Source organism: Protomyctophum parallelum (genome assembly GCF_964188405.1).
Source record: "Protomyctophum parallelum genome assembly, chromosome: 14".
NCBI lineage: Eukaryota > Metazoa > Chordata > Actinopteri > Myctophiformes > Myctophidae > Protomyctophum > Protomyctophum parallelum.
In genome coordinates this window covers 11,651,864-11,671,767 of record NC_139709.1, presented here as the reverse complement: position 1 = coordinate 11,671,767, position 19,904 = coordinate 11,651,864, and the positions used below count along the sequence as shown (strand labels likewise).

Below are 19,904 nucleotides of genomic sequence, written 5' to 3'. Positions count from 1 at the left end.
CGCTGGTGGATATTCATCTTGCACATTATGCTGTATCACATGGACAGCATATGAGCTGCTATGCTCAGGCACCTTGTGTCTAAACCTCGTATACATACTGTACTATGGATGCCTTTTCAGTATTTCTTCTTTTGTATCAAACTGATTTTATTTTGTTGATGTGACAATAATAAAGATGATTCACATTTTGAGACCGGCTTAACCACGTTCACTTTCAAACATGTTGCTTGTAGATCGGATATTGTTTTACCTTTTCCTGACACTCTTATACAACCAAGTAGGGAATACATTTTTACACAAAACAAGGTTCCTGCCCGACAGCAACGATATCTTAGTACAACAGGACTGGTTGGCGACACTGCGGTGCTGCTGGGAGTCTGGCGTACAGTTATAGGAGGAGGTAATGGCTGCTTCTTCCACACGACTATAAAAGCTTAAATTTACTGTCTTAATAATGAGTCTTATAGCCGTACTGCCGTTAGTGCCGTGAAGAATACTCTCCTGTCTTTCTCCTTCCCTTCCTCCGGAGGTGGATTACATCACCGGTCTGGGCCCAGCAGGCCCAGTAGACCCATGGGTCCATGCAGTGAACCACTGGTTCCCAAACACTGGGGCGGGACCCATTTGTGGGTTCGCGGACCCATCTTTATGGGTCGCTTTAATGTTTGGTTTTTCTCTCTCTCTCTCTCTCTCTCTCTCTCTCTCTCTGGTTCTATAGATGTGGTGCTGACTCGCCCCAGGCCCGCCTCCTCTTGTCTCTGTCTCTGGACCGGACCAGCCACTCTCTGCTGCTGGCCTTCTCCTCCTGTCTGGTCAGAGTGCCCACCTCCCGGTGCCACCTGCACTCCCGCTGCATGAAGTGAGTTCTGCATGCACGCAGGCATGCACGCACGCACGCACTGACGCACGCACGCACACCTCCGCGGTGCCACCTACACTCCCGCTGTTTGAAGTGGGTGCAGTTATTCAGTATACGGTCTTGAGCAGTCTGAACTCCCACACAACATCAGGTGGGAACTCAACTGACAGCCATGACTAACAAGAGAGGCACAAATTAATAAAACATAACCGACATGACTAACAAAAAGATAAAATATGACGGGATCCGCTCTTAACCGCTCTCAAAGGGCACCAACGGACGGCTGCAATTTGAAACTGGCCCCCGTAAAATCTGAATCTGCCCCCCCTTTTCACCTCATTGTTTATGACTCTTTTCCCTTTTTGCTTCCTTTACGATGAATTCCTTCTGTTCTGTTCTTTGACTATATGGAAGTGTCTATTTGTACGTCTCTAAATGTTTAGATGAATTGAACATAGTGGACCCTCTTGTAAACAAGTGTAATGCTTAATTGGGTCGTCCACTCACAGTTAACAGTCTTTGTATTGAGTTGAAATGTACTGTAATTCTGCAAACTGTTAATAAATAAATCAATCAATCAAAAACAAATCCAATAGCCCAGGCGGTTTGCGTAACCGTCTGGGCACCCGGTAATCCAGTCCCTTTTTTCCCTTTCTTTTTTTTGCCGGACGGATGTTGATTCAAATCTTTTGAGAGGGCGTTTATCCCCTCTCCAACGTCTGGCTTTTGAATTTACTTATTTATTATCTTTTTGTGAAGTGATTTGTATTTCAATTTCACATCACATCACATCTTATCCATGAAGAATGAAGAGGGTTTGTTTGTAACTCGCTCATTTAAATATGTTTTGTGTAAACAGACAGTATAGGAGGTGTGTGGGTCTGCCAGATGGCTCTGGGTGGGAAAATGTTTCTTGTCTGCCAGGCATTTGTGTTGTAGTTGACGAAGCGTCACATGTTGGATAATTCCTGTGTGTGTGTGTGTGTGTGTGTGTGTGTGTGTGTGTGTGTGTGTGTGTGTGTGTGTGTGCGTGTGCGCGTGTGTGCGTGTGCGCGTTGTGTGTCCATGTCTGCCTGGCCTGGGTATATTTGGATGCATGTGTCTGTATCTATATGTATGTGTTTATGCGTGTGTGTGTGTGTGTGTGTGTGTGTGTGTGTGTGTGTGTGTGTGTGTGTGTGTGTAGAAGCTGTCTTGCTTCCAGAGACCCCTACTGTGGGTGGACTAGAGGCAGCACCTGCTCCTTCCTGAGACCCGGTACACGGTGAGCACACACACACACACACACACACACACACACACACACACACACTTCCCGTGAGGATTATAGACAAAGGTACCCTGTAACAAATGAGTCAGATGGCAGTTGATGTAATCTCAGCCACAATGTGTGCACCACACGCACACATACGCGGACACACACACACACACACACACACACACACACACACACACACATGGACACACACACACACACACACACACACACACACACACACACACACACATGGACACACACACACACACACACACACACACACACACATAGACACACACACACACAGTGCCAGGTGTAAGGAGGGGATTGTGGGACCCTTCTGCTGTGTCAATGTGTTCCATTATGCACGCGCACGCACGCACGCACACGCATACTACACACACACACACACACACACACATACACATACACACACACACACACACACACACACACACGCTCTCTATTTTTGGGCATGACATAAGCATACCCTGAAGAAGGCAACCTGCTTGCCGAAACGTTGGCTTAATAAAGTTTATAGCATCGTGACTACGAGCTGTGCGGCATCTTTCCTTTCGTAGTCAAAATGACATAAGTGGTGAACATGATCAAAAACGAAACCTTTAAAGAAGATTGTTACGATTCAAACCATCATTTCGGTATGCTGAAGAAGCGACACACAGATTGTTGAGCTGCTGCCTGCAGGGCCGTTAAATGAACCTGATCCCTCATCGTCTTCCGTGTTTTTCTTTCTGCCGCAGGTTGCCTTTCCAGCAGGACATCGAGTACGGAAACACCACCTCCCTGCTGGGAGACTGTGACGGTAAGGGTTAATACAGAAACACCACCTCCCTGCTGGGAGACTGTGACGTAAGGGTTAATACAGAAACAACACCTCCCTGCTGGGAGACTGTGATGGTAAGGGTTAATACAGAAACACCACCTCCCTGCTGGGAGACTGTGACGGTAAGGGTTAATACAGAAACACCACCTCCCTGCTGGGAGACTGTGACTGTAAAGTCTGCAGCACTCAGCGACATGGATGGCACGCACACATGCACACGCACATGCACACGTACAGACACACAAACACGCACATGCACGCAGACACGCACACTGGCTGGGTTTTTTGACTCGCTCAGAGCAGACGCCATCTAGAGGCTCAATGCCTCATTACAACCTGCTCTCCTCTCCTCCACACCTTGTAGAGAGTAAAGTCCAGATAGCAGCAGACAGGGACAATATTCGGCAGACGGGGACGTTATTCGGCGGACGGGGACGTTATTCGGCGGACGGGGACATTTTTCAGCAGACGGGGACATTATTCGGCAGACGGGAACATTGGGGACATGACTTACGACAAAAGTGCCGTAATCGTCTGGCCACAAGCCCTGATTCTCCGTTCGTACGAGTACCAAAAGCGATAGTAGCTCAATATGCAGAATGTCTCGTTTAGAAGTTTTAAAAATAATTTGAGGAAAACTTGACAGAAAAATACTCGCTCACTGTATTTTATACAGTGAGTATTTTATACTGTGAGCGAGTCTTTTTCCGTCAAGTTTTCCTCAATGTTTTGAGACCACAGCTCCTGTAGTCAAGTCTGAAAAAAAGGACGAAGAAAGGCAGTTTTCTCAATGCTTACTTTTTCTCCTTTTTTTAGCCATTTCCAAATGGCTGAAGTGGTTAGTGTATATGTTTTGAAATAATAAGCAAAATCCACAAGGTAATTAACTATAACTTCAGTTTTCACATAAATGTGAAGTGAAGTAACAATATTTGGATTCAAGATAGTAGAAGTTAAAGTATTGGAAATTGGAAATACTCATTCTAAGTAAACGTACAAATACCTCAAAATTGTACTTAACCCATTCTGCACAAATATCCTACGAGTAGGGCAACCAAATGGTGCAGCGACGGCCTTGCAAATAACGTGCTTAGAATTCCTTTCCACCACCGGTTACTTTCCGACCACTGACAGCAGGCAGGCTGGCAGACAGACAGACAGACAGACAGACAGACAGACAGACTGACTGACTGACTGACTGACTGACTGACTGACTGACTGACTGACTGACTGACTGACTGACTGACTGACTGACTGACTGACTGACTGACTGACTGACTGACTGCAGCGTGTGCATGGTGCAGATGGGAGTAATTACAACTCTGGCTGGAAACTCTGAGGTAATGTGGTGGAGAGGAGAAGACTTAAACTCACCGGCCAGATTGCGGCATCATGGAAACTCCGACTTATGCAATCGCAAAAATAGGCGATCTATACAAGCTCACGACGACGGGCACGCGTCAGCGAGCAAAGCATCTTGGTGGGGCTTTTAGAGGAGAGAGATAGAGAGAGAGAAATTAAGTGGAGAGTTATGTCATCTGTGTGTGTGTGTGTGTGTGTGGGGGGGGGGGGGGGGGGAAGAGTCTGGGTTGATGACAAGTGCAGGCCTCAGGGTTTTGCAGGACCCCAGGGCCAGGCTGGAGACAGGAAAATGTCCCGTGTTAACAGCCAGTGTGATGTTTTAGTATTTTTACACTTTCATTCAAGGCTATAATCATGACATCAGTGGTTCTCAAACTGTCTTTGCTTCCTTTCCTTTGCCTGGTTTTTCTGACTCCCAAGAACAGCCTTTATATTATTACCCTGCTCTAATAGAAAACTGCAACGGAAAAGCCATACAGTACCTAGAACATGAGGCTGCAGTGTGAATGAATGACAACCCGCACCCTTTTGAAGATTGAATAACATTTCAAGGAAGAAATGGGATAAAAGGGTTGCAAGGAAACCGGCGCCTCCTGTGAGGCAACTGTGGCATTTCACTGTTAAAATGTTCTAAATGAAACATTATAGGCCTGCCAGAGTCAGCAGGAGTCTCCTGGATTGTCCTTTCTCCTGGAGTTCTCCTGGATTTGGTATCAAACTCTCAATGTTCACCAGAACATAGGAAATTGCATCTACTCAGTTAACACTTACAGCGCTAGCATATATTGATACATTATCATCTAATTCACACCAGCATTTTTCCCAGTTGAGCTCCTATTTTGAAAAGCCACATTTCCAGACTTCCGGAAGTGAGAATAACCTAGGGAGCTAAACGGGTCAAGCCTTGTTTATGAGATGGATCTATGCCGGTGCACTGGAGAGCTCCACATTGTCGGCTCTGTGCCATCAAAGAAACGTTGTTTTGACCAAAAAGGCCATCTGGGACAAGGAATAGGAGATACAGGCGATTGAAAGAAACAGATAGAATGGATTATTATGGCGACGAAGATCTAAGATGTACGACACATTGTCATGGCAACAACAGGTTGTCATGACACCCGATGCTAACGCAAGTAGCATTATGGCTTGATCGATCGAAAGTGCTATAGAAGCGCAATTGCCATTGATCTATTCTACGCCAATGGCGGTAAGTGTAGTATTACATAATAACCAAGCATAAAACCAAGCCAAGCATAAAATGACTTTTTTGTCTTTTAGTTCTACTGGATCTCTTCTCCACTAGTCCCTCCCTAACATTTTAGTGTAATTTTTATTCGTCGACGAAATTGACGATATATTTAGTCCTAGTTTTAATCGTCATAGCTTAGTTTTTATTTAGTTTTCATCTAGTTTTCATTTGGTTTTCGTCAATGAGTGTTGAAACTCCCCTCCCCCCTCCCCTCCTCCTCCTCTCTCTCTCTCTCTCTCTCTCTCTCTCTCTCTCTCTCTCTCTCTCTCTCTCTCTCATTAGCAGCACTATCTATCTCTCTGTTTCTGGCACAGCGCCCCTATTGGTACTAATAGTCATATACTGGTGCTCAGATAAACATAGGCGGGTGGACACGGACATTGCTGGTTGTAGGAGTGGTTGCACCACTCAAAAAGGTAGTTGACGACAAAGTTAACCCCTGCCCCTCTGGTCCCTCTCACTAGGAATCCTCCAGCAGAGTCTGCTGATCGAACCGGAGAGCCTGGTCTCCCTCAACCTGCTGGTGGCGTCCGCTGTCTCCGCCTTCACCATCGGGGCGGCGCTCTCGGGCCTGGCGGTGTGCTGGATCATGGCGCACAAGCCGTCCAACCGCCGGCACGCCGCCGCCTCGTCCATCCAGCGGCGAGACCGCGGCCACCTGAACCCTGGCATGGCGGGCTCCGTGCTCAGCGTCACTCGACAGGTATGGGAACTTTAGCCTTTTAATGTGGACATACTGTAGCTTTTAATGTGGACATACTGTAGCTTTTAATGTGGACATACTGTAGCTTTTAATGTGGACATACTGTAGCTTTTAATGTGGACATACTGTAGCTTTTAATGTGGACATACTGTAGCTTTATAATGTGGACATACTGTAGCTTTTAATGTGGACATACTGTAGCTTTTAATGCGGACATACTGTAGCCGCTCAGCTGCTCCTCGGCTGTGGAATGCCCTCCCCGACCACCTGAGAACACCACAGGCCGTGGACGCTTTTAAAACTTATAAGACCTTCCTTTTTAACAAGGCATTTGCCTGTAGTTGTACTTTTAAGATGCCCTGTGTGTTTTTTTTAACCTTTTAGCTGTTTAGGTTATTACAGAATGCATTAAATGTTTTTATTTAAATTTTCCTTTAAAATAATTCTGCTTTGTAGCACTTTGTAGCAGATTTGCTTCAAATGTAAAGTGTGTTATAATAATTAACCTGCAGGCCGCATTAAGTGAAGGTGAGGGCCGTATGTGGCCCCTGGGCCACCAGTTGCCCATGCATGCTATAGTCCAGGGGTGTCAAACTCATTTTGGGGCAAAGGGCCACATTGCATGAAAGGTGACTTGATGAGGCTGCGACCGGTTGCAGCTCACGGGAGTTGACTTACTGTACACAGTTGTCACTTGGCTTTGTTTTCCAGACTGTTCATTGGCATAAATTGACTTTATTTAGCCTATCTGTATTACAGTTGTAGGCTACAAGATTAAAGTTATTAAGACATTTGGTATGAGAGGTGGAAAAATGTCCCAATAAACCATTTGAAAATAAAATAGTAAAAAAAAATATCCAAAATGTTTAGTTTCATTATATAGATATTCCACTTTTAGCTTACAGTCATGATGACAATTATTCTCATGTATTTGATGTATTGCCATGCTTTTTGTTCTTGCTTACTGTAAATCGCTCTGGATTAAGAGCGTCTGCTAAAATGCCCTACATTTGTAAATGTGCCACATGCAGGGAGGGGGCGGCGACGAGCGGGGCGGCGGCGGCGGCCGCGACCGCCCCTGCGGCGAGGGCGGGGAGACCCTGTTCGTCATGCCGCAGCACAACGGCTGGGGGGGGGGGAAGTCCGGCGGGGGGGGCGGCGGCGGCGGCGGCGAGCTGGACCCGGGCTTCCTGCCCACGCCGGAGCACACACCGCAGCAGAAGCGGCGAGGCCTGCGCCTCTCCGACTCCAACTCCAGCGGCTGGGACAGCAGCCAGACGTACCTGGGGGGCGGCTCGGTGGGCCTGGGCTCGCCGTGCCCCCTGCCCGCCTCCGTCTACCTCACCAGCAGGCTGTTCCAGCAGAGGGAGGGGCGCGGGGGGCGCGGGGGCGGGGCCACGGAGGGCGGCGGCGGCGGCCCGCCGCAGCGCCAGCACTACGTGTGCCTCAGCAAGCAGGAGAAGGCCTCGGTGCGCTGCGGCGGGACGCCACACAAGGTATACTTTTAGTTACAGATGGGTTTTTGTGTGTGTGTGTGTGTGTGTGTGTGTGTGTGTGTGTGTGTGTGTGTGTGTGTGTGTGTGTGTGCGTGTGCGTGTGCGTGTGAATACGGCATGGGCCCGGAATACACAGTTTTGTGTGTACGTATGAGCACGGAATGTGCTCAGCTGATTGGCTGAGCATGGAATGTGATGTATGATGATATATTATGAGGATAAGAGCGCCCCTCACTTCACACAAGTGTGATTTTTTTCCCAACGTCTTATAACTTATAGCTTTAATACGGTTTTCTACTTTTCACCAATGTAATGTATTTTGCACGTTCTTCATTATTGATCATCTGTATGTACAGTATTGGCACTGAAGCTTTTGAAGGCTTTTTCCTTCGGAAGAATAACAATAATAATATAATAATAATAATAATAATAACTTTATTTATATAGCACCTTTGTAGACACAAGACAATCTTCACTAAACAAACACAATTAAAATGGATGCAACATAGCAAATAAACAACTTACAACCAGATGGCCAACAGTAAAAAAGCATAGTTAAAATATGCAATATAAATACAACAACAAAATGTAAGAGACCAAATGCAAAGTTCAGCGAACAAAATTAATGCAAACATTCAAAGTATTTGCAGCTTTGATCGGTGAAAATCCGGAAAATAGTCCCATGGTTTGTTGTTGAAGAGAAAAACATGCCGCCATTACGAACACAGCCTCCACAGCATGTTTTAGTCCAAACAAACCAGCCGTTCACTTGCATTGAACTCACTTTCCCAGAAGCCCTAGCAGCCCAGAGCATGGCTAGATTTCCGGTTTCGTCATCATAACGCGATGGCCTCGTCACCAGGTCCGCGACAAATCCGCTCTTTCGTTTTAATTATAAAAAAAACGGCGAATTAAACACATTAAACAAATAGCGGGTTTAGCGTATTATACGCACCACCGACACATGGATTAAATAGCGGGGAACGCGGTTTACGCAGTAGAACTGTTAATAAAGTCTGTGTCTGTCTGTCATAAAGGCGCCGCTCAGGAAGTCCGCGGGCGACAGCTACGTGTACCCCATGACGCCGCAGGAGTCGCCGGAGCGCCGCAGGGTGGTCTCGGCCCCCAGCGCCCCCTCGGCCGCGCCCACCGCCCCCGCCACCGCGGCCCCGCCCCCCGAGTACGGCGGAGGAGGAGGAGGGGGAGGAGAGCCCCTCCCCCTGCGCTGGGGCCCCCCCGCCATGCAGGAGGGTGGCGAGACGACCCTCCCCCTGCGCTGGGGCCCCGTGGTTTCCCAGGAGGGCTACATCCTCAGCAGCCACCACCACCACCACCACCACCACGGCATGGTGGCGCCCGCGCCCGTCCTGGCCGCCGGGGGATTGGGTGGGTACGTGGGGCCGTACCACCCCGCCCAGCAGCAGCAGCATCACCACAACACCGCCCCCGGCCTGGGGAGGGCACTGTTGAGAGGAGGAGGAGGAGGCGCCGCCCTGGTGGGCAGAGGAGAGATGGGCGAGCTGGTGGATCTGAGTCATCTGATGAACAAGAAGACCTGCCCGGACCAGAGAACTCAGCCTGGCCAATGAGCATGCAGCACAGGAGGAGGAGGAGGGGCCAGGGGTCTTTCCATGTCTACAGTTATATAGGTCTCCATGGCCTTCTCTCTCTCTCTCTCTCTCTCATCCCTCTCTCCTTCCCTCCTTCCATTCCCCTCCCTGACTAATATAAGTTTGTCGTCATTCAAGACCTTCTGATCGTCTCTCAGGCAAAACCTCCCCCCTCTCACCCCCCCCGCCTCCTCTCACACACACACACACACACACACACACACACACACACACACACACTGCAGCCGGTCCCCTCGTCTTGGTGATTGGCCAGCAGTGGCCTGCCACTCACACCCCCTGCCTGCCTGCTAATTGGAGGAGAGAGTCGGAGGGTTGTTGCTGTGTCTGCATTGCAGAGTTTGCCTCTCTCTCACTCTCTCCTTCCCCACTGCTGCTGCTGCTCGCCCGCCCTCCACGGAGCAGACAGAGGGGGGGGGGGGGGGGGGGGTGACGGAGGGGGGGGAACACGAGGAAGGATGAAGGAGGGCAGATTAAAACAGAGGATGGAGACAGAGCATATTCTCCATATGTACGGCATATTGACGCCCCTCCCGCGAAGATGTGCAGATGGATCTGCGTGCGTGGAACGCAGAAACGTAACCACTCTTAGCATCCCCTTTTCTGGAGGGGGGAACGTTTGCTGAAAATAGCCGAACTACACGCTTGTAGATTGGCTATTGTCGGCCAAGATATTTAGTGTAGAGGGGGAGAAGAAAGGAGTGAACAAAGTACACAACAAGTTTACTAAGTACAGAGCGTACAGAGAGCAGAAGTCCTGACGTCACTCACTCATCCCTGGATCGTGGACGTTTTTTTCTCAATGGAGAATAACATTGATCCAAAATTGGTTCCAAAATTAAGAAACTGTCTCTGTGATATCGTCGGGGAGGCGTCGACGACATGTCATATATTTATCATATTTGATACATATTTTGATAAACTAATTCGGCGCTGGTAACGTTAGCGTTTTCTCGCCGTCAGTTGATTCTTCATATCCATATGAGTCAAACCGGCAGGATAATTTCTTTATTTTTGGAACACGGTTCTTATTTGATGCGATATAAAAATCGTCTATGAGAATTCCGAATGGGGGGGGGGGGACGCGACCCAGGTATAGCGTGTGTAAATGACATCAGACTTCGGTGCTCTCTAGCATGTGTAAGTGACGTCAGACTTCGGTGCTCTATTGAGTGGATGTCACCAGCCTGCTTCAAACGCCACAGGCCGGGAAGACGAGCAAATTGTTCTTTCCTTCCTCTCAGGATTAAAATGTGAAAAGATGAAAAGACTCCCTCTCTTGTTGTGTCTGTGTGCACATCAGCGACCACAAGGACCATGACTGACTGCACAGCCAGGCACCACTGGACCGCAAAATGTCAACTCACAACAAATAATAACAGCCCCTCGTAAAAAATACACACAAACTTTATTTGTTTGCATCGTTTGCAGATTCAACTGCAAGGCGACGGCAAAGAGCTATTTGTCTGCCTAATGAAGCGCAGCCGCTGACTGAGGTCATCCTTTGAACATGTGTGCGTGTGTCTGTGCGTGCGTACGTACATGTGCGTGTGTGTGTCTGTGCGCGTGTGCGTGCGTGTGTGTGAATTGAAGCACTGATGAATTGAAGAACACACACATACACGGGAGCACATGCACTCTGGCGCGTACACATACACGCACATTCCGACAGGCACTGACTGTAAGCAGTTTGTATATGCGGCGTGCATTGATTCCAGTGTGTCTACTCTGCGAGCGAGGGACATGCGAGGCACGTGCGCGCGCCCAGCGTGCGAACGCGCTGTTGCCTCCTCCTCCTCCTCCTATCCCCCCCGGTCGTCTGGTATGAACACGGGGCCATAAATTCACCCTCGCCGCAGCGGAGAGAGAGGAAGAGAGAGCACGGCCCGTCCCGCGCGGGACTGAAATGTCAGCAGTATTGGTGCCAGCTGCACGCTCTCTCTGTAATGACACACACACACACACACACACACCGCCATCTCGTCTCCCCCAACCCACCTCCTCCACCCCCACCTCCACCTCCAGCACTTTACCCCACTCGCCACCCCTTCCCCTACAACGGTATCCTTTATGACCAATACTTTCAGGAGGACGGCGCCCGGATACCAAGGACGGCGATGAAACGAGGGCGGGTCAACGGACCCCGAAAGCAGCAGATTCGCGACGTCTTATATGAGCTTGTGGGTCTGCTGCTGCTCTCGATGCGCTACACACTGATGCGCTACACACCGAGCTACACACCGTCGCACCACAAAGTATCGCTCAGGCTTTTAATCTGACTGACTAGTACTATACAGGAACTGTCCTTTCAGTCCCTTCCGCCCAGCGGTCCATTCGGAGGACGGGCGTACGACCATGATGAAGGGGGGAGAACGTCAGGGCCGATGACAGAGTAAGCATATCAAGAGAAAGACGGGATGGATGTCGTTTTTTTTTCAGACAGACTGACTGATAAGCACGTAGAACGAATGATCAGACAGAAAGACAGACAGTAAGGTATTGGTCACTGACGCACACGCAAGCACACACACACACACACATGCACACTCTTGTGACACACACACACTGGTTTTACTGCAGTGATACAGTACTAAGATGACGTTTACAGTGTCGATGATTGAACCGCCCTGGCTTCCATCGAGCGAGTGTCAGTGGACAAAATGGAAGTTTTCCCACCCACCGAACAGGACCGTATATTCAGCCCGTGAAAGTGTCCGAAGCCCTGGGAGGATGCGAGGGGATGGGGTGTGGGGGGGGGGGGGGTAGGACCATTAAAATCAACAACACAACATTAGCATGACTGAGAGCAAAGTATAAACGACGAAGGGACGGAAAGGCATTTGAGTGAATTAAGAGTGAGAAAGGACGACTGTGAGATGACGCGGGGCGGGCGGGCGGCCGGCCGGCCGCCGTGAGACTGTTGCCGACAGTTGGACGGACGCGTCGCCGTCGGCGTGACCACAAACTCCTTTAGGACGTTTTAGGTCAGAAGCTGCCACCGCTTGGAAGATGGCAACAAAGGCCGGCTCCTTTTTACGGACAGCGGGCAGCACTATAGAGGATATAGTTCACCTGTACATAGCGGATTTATCTTCATACGGAAGACAAACCTTTGATAATACGTGATGATGAAACCCAAAATGATTAGTCCTTCCTCCCATAGTGATGATGCTGATGATGATGATAATGATGACGATGATGATAGCTATATGAGTATATCTAGTATGTTGTCTCTGTCGGGTGGAAACCTTAAAATGTCCAAAACAAATTGCAAAAGTAAAAGATCAAGAAGCTCGAAACGAGACTTTTGATGCTTTTGTGTGATGCTAAAATAGTAATAATTTATGATCAAGTAGGGCGTTACATTTACGGTGTGGAAAACACAAAAAGGTTAGAATATGGTCAGATCAGAGGTTTCTGCTCGACAGCAACAAACATACAGGTTTCCCAGTTTGGGCTCAGCTTTGAAAAGTGGCCTTTGTATGACTATAGAAACGCGAGGTAGCGTACCTCCTGTGCGGGTGTCACGAGGCGAGGGTAACGGGGCTCATACACCCAGCGGTGAGGTTATTTTTTAATGTATTTATTTTTGGTGCTGGTGTTTATCGGGGAGTGGGAGCGATGTATATTTCGGGATGGCAAAATCAATGGAGGAGATGAGATGAGTGTAACGATTGAAGTTTGCCTCCAGTGTCATCGTCTAATGTTGATTTGTGGTTATAGAGGGAACGGAAGCATTTCATATTTGCACATCATGGCTATACGCTGATTGTCCAGTCCTGCAACACCCCATGTCTGTCTGTACACAGTAAAATCCCTCAATGTTCATTTAACTCTGGGATTGAGCAATTGGACCCTTTCGGGTCCATTTGCTCAATCTCAGAGTTAAATTAACAATAGGGATTTTCTTTTTTACTGTGTACAGTAAATACAGTAGGCCACTTAACCTTAAACCATCCCCCTATACCCCACAACTGAGACAATGCCTTTTGTTTTTATCATCTAATATGTGCCAAACTTTCACTATGGCATCCTGTTGCCTGAACATTTACAAAGAAAACCAGACAAAACAATTAAATAAAAATAAAAGTACAGAAAAACATATGTATTTCATATTATGTTTCAAAATATACAAGACAAATGACCAACGACCAGATATATTTCCAAAACTCCTATACTACGTGGGAGATAATGTTTTCGAGTGGCTAAATTAAAATCTAGAATATACTATAGATTTTATAGTTTATAGAAAAAAGAAATTCCCCATTTCTTCTGTATATATTGAAACCTCGTTTAACATATATTTTTCTGTATCCTTTCAAGTGCCATGATAATTTCAGCCTGCTTAAAGGGGCATTTCACAGTAAAACACCTTCTGTGGGTCATTCTAATGTCTAGTCAGAGCAGACCAGACCGTTTTGAAGTTGTTTGATTCAACATTTAGACATCGATTGATCAAGGGCGCCTGGCCCTGTTTATTTTAATGACACTGTGTGTGTGTGTGTGTGTGTGTGTGTGTGTGTGTGTGTGTGTGTGTGTGTGTGTGTGTGTGTGTGTGTGTGTGTGTGTGTGTGTGTGTGTGTGTGTGTCCAATATCAAATGCATATCAATTTGATATCCATTTCATCAGACATGGTTTGGTGGGGTGTGTGTCTCATACTATGTATATCAAATATCTATACGTATTTGACTCGAGCAACTTTTGAAAAAGGTAGTAGGTGCACAAAGAAATCCAGAGTAGGCCTATACGTTAAAATGACCCCAGAAGTGTCGTATAAGTGAAATACCCTTTTAAAGCGTGTACTGCAATGCTGATGTTTTTGTAAAACTTTGTACCTTTGTGTCATTTTGCCTTCAAATGCTGAATGTGTTTCTTTTTCCATAGACTGGCCTTTACCGTTCAAAGCATTCAAGCTCCTGGAATGCTACCAAATATATATATATACTGTATATATGTATTGAGGGTATGTTTATAAACTACTTTGAGACGTGGTATTAATTGCCCTTTGTATTACCTATTGTAAATATGTATAAGTGAACCAATACGGCCACTTTTCTCATGACTTTTAATGATTATGTAATTGTAATCACTGACATCAATTTAATAACGTGAAACTGACTGAAGTTGATTTCCGAGCGGTTCACGTCCTGTATAATAGTGACTGGTTTTATAAGTAGTTCATAAGCAGACCTTCATGACAACACAGAGACAGACAGACAGACAGACAGACGTGCTGTAAAGGAATGCCGTGTATGTATATTTCTCCTTTGACTCGAGGATATGAATGTATGTCCGCCATGAAGCCTGATTGTGTCCGTTCATTTGCCAACAAACTGCCATACACTAGGGGGCAGCGGTTCCTCAACCTTTTTCCGGGTTCCGGGGCCCATACTTGAAAGATCTCGTAAGCGTCCCCAGCGGGGCGGGGCCACCCATCTGGAGGGTGGGCGCCGGGGACTGCGTTTTTATTTTAAAGGGTTTCATACATTTTTATTTGTATGTTTTATGACCTCAATTGCACGCAAAAAAAACATTTAGTGGATTTTCTGTGGTCTGGAATTTTTTCTGGGGTTTGGAAGCTTTTTGAGCTGCAATGAAAACAGGCAAAACAGTGAAAACAGTGACATCTGCTGGCAAATCTCATTGACATAATGGGATTTGCAGGCTGTGACATCAAATTCAGATTCAGAGCACTTGTTTGAGCCAGAAAACGGCCCAGACCACAGAAAATCTATACTGAATGTTAAAAGTTCATGTTTTTCGGGTGCAATTGAGCTCAGAAAGCCTAAAGAAATTAAGGAAAATTACAATCCTTTAATTATCAATCCATCCATTGTCTTGGATCATCAGTGGACCTAACATTGTTATATTTTAAGTTCCTGTTTATCGGTATCACAACGAAAACTAATTTGTCAAGGTTTTACCTTATTTTTTGCATTCATTTATTTAATAATGGTGTTATATTAACATTACAATCTTAACAGAGTAAGATTGTAAATTGTAACGGAGTAGTTCACCCCCACAGAAAAACGACATATTTTCTATCGATCACACATGCACTCCATGAAGCGAATTGAATTCATGGAGATTTATTGTTTGCTTTTATCACATTAATTACTGAGCCAATAATTTGATGACCAAGATGCTGAAGTTTACTACCGGAGACGGTCATCAGGAATGTGACAAAAACTAAAACATCGCCATGAATGCTATAGGCTCCAATCCTTCAATAATTCATCCTTATTGTTTTGTCAATGATGATATGGTGGCCCACTCGCAGCGTCCTCGTGGCCCGGCAGTGGGCACTGGCCCCACAGGTTGGGAACTGCTGCACTAAGGGGGGGTGGGGGGATGCGGGAGGGGTTCAGAGCGAGTGAATGTACAGATAAGACATAAGACCACCTTTTCACATTTACATCTTTAAGACATAAGACAGGCCACCTCATCTTTAAGACATAAGACAGGCCACCTCTTCACATTTACATCTTTAAGACATAAGACAGGCCACCTCATCTTTAAGACATAAGACAGGCCACCTCTTCACATTTACATCTTTAAGGCATAAGACTGCAGGCCACCTCATCTTTAAGACATAAAACAGGCCACCTCATCTTTAAGACATAAGACAGGTCACCTCTTCACATTTACATCTTTCGCTGTAAAGTCGATGTTCTTCCCTCCGCTGTCGCGGCGGTTTTGCCTCTTTGTCTCCACTCATATCAGTGGTGGAAAGTAACTAAGTACTTTTACTTAAGTACTGTACTTGAGTAAAATGTTGAGGTATTTGTACTTTACTTTAGTATTTCCAATTTCCAGTACTTTTACTTCTACTCCACTACATCTCAGAGCCACATTCTTTACTTTTACTCCACTACAATTATTTGAAAACTTTAATTACTATAGTTACTTTGGAGATTTTAATTTTGATTAGAAAACATTAACCACTTCAACCCTATACATTTTGAAAATCGCTGATCTACAAGCTCACAATGCGTCGCGTAGCGACGCATTGTGAGCTTGTAGATCTTGTATTTTCAATAGATTTTGTACACATTTTGAACTTGTGAAGTGGGACATTCTGCAATGTACTTGTATAGTAATTTAAGTACGTTTTGATGCCGCTACTTTTGTACTTTTTACTCAAGTGCATTTTCAATTCCGTACTTTTACTTGTGACGAAGTAGTTCTACATTGCAGTATTGGTACTTTTACATAAGTATAACAATTGAGTATTTTTCCACCACTGCCACTCATCAATAGGCTATACTGTATGTGCACGTGTACTGTGTATGCCATTTCGGAAATAACTCTTCCTACTTCACAGGTGTTACCGCCGGTGATACTAATGAAGAGCACTGTTCCATTTTGTGTAATATACAGTGGTTCTCAAACCTTTTCATTTCAAGGTCAAGGACCCCCAAAAACTCTTGAGTGTACAAAGGGAACCAATTAAGTGGACCCTTACGGGCAGAGGCGTATCTACAACAAGGCGAGTGCAGGCGTCCGCCTGTCCAAATCCATTTCTGCCTGGCCAAAATCCATACAAGGGAGGACAAAAACAAGACCTGAGAACTATTAGTGGACAGCTGATTGGCCGTTGCGGTAGAGCGCGACCCTCAATCACCCATTGGAATGTAAATGCAAGCCTTTCAGCCTTTGTATCCTACTCGTCTGGCAGGTATACTGTATCTCTTTGAAAACCTTTAGTGCTACGATTGTGCGCGGGGGACGACGACAATTAACACATGTCTTGCCTGTCAAAAATGTAATTCCTGGAAACGCCACTGCTTAGGGGTCCATTTGGTTCCATTTGTACACTCAGAGTTACACACCCCACCTTACGGGACCATTTGGAACCCACTCAAGGACACTTTAGAGACCCTCTGGTGTAGTGTAGCATGTAGTGTAGAGTGTTTCACGTGAGCCAATGTGCTCAATATCAGCACCCTGACTCTGTTTGACCAGAATTGAACAGAGCCTTCATCAGTGTCATCGGTAACACATGCAAAGGAAGTCGGAAGAGGCCCGGAAGTAGGAAGAGTTTTTTTCTTTTCTTCCAAAATGGCGTTTGTACATAGAGCCTATTGCCATGCGTGATTCTATTCTACGTCCGAGCATAGACATGGTAACACCCCGTCTGCCTCTGATTGGCTCCGGCCTTATTAGACTTTCCTACGAGGTAGCTATGCTGGATAGTCTGATGGTGGGAAATAAATAATACAATTACGATATAATACAAGAGAATGACCGCTTGGAAAGGCGACAGTAACTTTTATTTTGGTAGAAGAGGCAAACTAATATTGTTTTATGCCGTTTGCTTTGAGGGAATACTATGTCTATGCTCAGATGTAGGCTATTGGCACCCAGGTGTTCACACCCGGAAAAGGCCCTCAAATCGTCAGACATACATTCATGCTGCGTTCACAGTCGCACAGATACAAAGGATACAAAAGATACAAATATACACAGCGTGTTTGTAGCTTTGTAGATTTGTAGCTGTTGTAGCTTTCCTAGCAGCTTCAACCGGCGGGTGCATCTTTGTGTCTTCATGTCGCTGTGGGCTTCCATTGAAACAGATTGGTAGCCTGTATCTTTGTGTCTTCATGTCGCTGTGGGCTTCCATTGAAACAGAATGGTAGCCTGTATCTTTGTGTCTTCATGTCGCTGTGGGCTTCCATTGAAACAGAATGGTAGCCTGTATCTTTGTGTCTTCATGTCGCTGTGGGCTTTCATTGAAACAGATTGGTAAGACTGTATCTTTGTGTCTTCATGTCGCTGCGGGCTTCCATTGAAACAGAATGGTAGCCTGTATCTTTGTGTCTTCATGTCGCTGCGGGCTTCCATTGAAACAGAATGGTAGCCTGCATCTTTGTGTCTTCATGTCGCTGCGGGCTTCCATTGAAACAGAATGGTAGCCTGCATCTTTGTGTCTTCATGTCGCTGTGGGCTTCCATTGAAACAGAATGGTAGCCTGTATCTTTGTGTCTTCATGTCGCTGTGGGCTTCCATTGAAACAGAATGGTAGCCTGCATCTTTGTGTCTTCATGTCGCTGCGGGCTTCCATTGAAACAGAATGGTAGCCTGCATCTTTGTGTCTTCATGTCGCTGTGGGCTTCCATTGAAACAGAATGGTAGCCTGTATCTTTGTGTCTTCATGTCGCTGCGGGCTTCCATTGAAACAGAATGGTAGCCTGTATCTTTGTAGCTGAGCAGTGTGAACTCAGCGTCATGTTCATATTGGTGACATTACTGAGTGAATGTATTATTCATATATTTCATGTTCATAGTGAATGTAGGCCTATTCATACATTTATGTCCATAGTGAAACTGTGAAAGTATTCATAAATGTGCAGTAATAAGCGAGGGGAAAAAAGCACAAAAAAGTTTTTCCTTTTTTTCTTTTTTTTTTGCATTTTCAAAAGGATCTGTAATGTATGTACTGTATGTAAATAGTGTATAGAAAAATCTGCCTTTTTTTGTATGCAACGGCGTACGACGGCGTCGGCGCGACACCGAAATATAAGCGGGGATCGCAAGCTGGACCGCCGTGGCGTGGATGCAACTCGCGGTGATGAGCGTGCAGATCACCCATTGGTTTCTTCGGGGGAGCGCGTGCCACCGCCGTACGGCGAGGTGTACAGCAGGCTTGAGGGGGTTATAGTGTATATCTTATCTCTTTCTTTGGTTTTAAGGGGGTCGTTCGTTCGTTCGTTCATTCCCCAGAGGACTGTGTTTCTTGGGTGTGTGTGTGGGGGATTTAATTTCTTTTGATTTTATATTGTTCGGTACGTGGGCAATGCTGTGAATACTGAATCTACAGCGTTTACCTTCAACCATGGAACGACCGACTGACCGACTGACCGACTGACCGACCGACTGACTGACTGCTGAGGTCAGCTCTGCCCTCGTGGTGACAGTCTGAGACAGAGAGAAGAGTTGCGGGCCCGATGTCTCCTAAAGCTCCTCCTCCTCTCTGTGACTGATGTCTGCTGAGTCGAGTGGTTCTAACCGAGACAGTCCATGTTATCATAAGCATCCATCTCCTTGGGGTACTGCTATTAAATGGCATTACATAAACTGAACCGACTGCTGCACTGTCTTGTGTGTGTGTGTTTCACGATAATAATATTATGTTACTGAGTGAGTGCAACACCACATCCTCCAGGATGTTGGCACTGCCGCTGTCTACCTCCATTATTATAATAAACTAGAAATGCACTCTGTCGAGGTTCCAACTTGCGCCCAGGGCTGGCTCATATATATATATATAGGCCGCATAGGCCATGGCCTAGGGCGGCAGATTGCCCAGGGCGGCAGTTATGAAACTACAGAATGTAAGCTTTCATATGATGTTGTTCATTGAAATTGGAAAATATTTGAAAAGTTTATGACCCTTTGAAACTTGTTGAACCAGAAAACCTAAAGTAAAAAAATTGCACTGAAAATATTTCAAAGGAGAAAAAAAAGGGGGGGGGGTGCTGCAAAAACATCCGGCCTAGGGCGC

The 19,904-nt window shown here is 46.3% G+C and overlaps 2 protein-coding genes across 2 annotated transcripts in view; one reads left to right on the top strand and one right to left on the bottom strand.

Moving 5' to 3' along the window:
• The window catches only part of LOC310871118 (semaphorin-6B-like), a gene marked incomplete at its 3' end in the record, with an annotated part of 30,399 nt that extends 21,039 nt beyond the window's left edge, over positions 1-9,360 (top strand). Inside the window, exons 13-18 of the mRNA XM_083782607.1 lie at positions 719-859; positions 2,046-2,123; positions 2,879-2,940; positions 6,037-6,275; positions 7,307-7,771; positions 8,809-9,360. Coding sequence (XP_083638733.1) covers positions 719-859; positions 2,046-2,123; positions 2,879-2,940; positions 6,037-6,275; positions 7,307-7,771; positions 8,809-9,360 — 1,537 coding nt within the window. The remainder of the gene's footprint in view (positions 1-718; positions 860-2,045; positions 2,124-2,878; positions 2,941-6,036; positions 6,276-7,306; positions 7,772-8,808) is intronic.
• Positions 9,361-11,923: 2,563 nt separating this feature from the next.
• LOC310870597 (C-X-C chemokine receptor type 4-like) overlaps positions 11,924-19,904 on the bottom strand; it is a 277,312-nt gene continuing 269,331 nt past the window's right edge. Inside the window, exon 5 of the mRNA XM_083781849.1 lies at positions 11,924-11,945. The gene's annotated coding sequence lies outside the window, so the exon portion shown is untranslated. The remainder of the gene's footprint in view (positions 11,946-19,904) is intronic.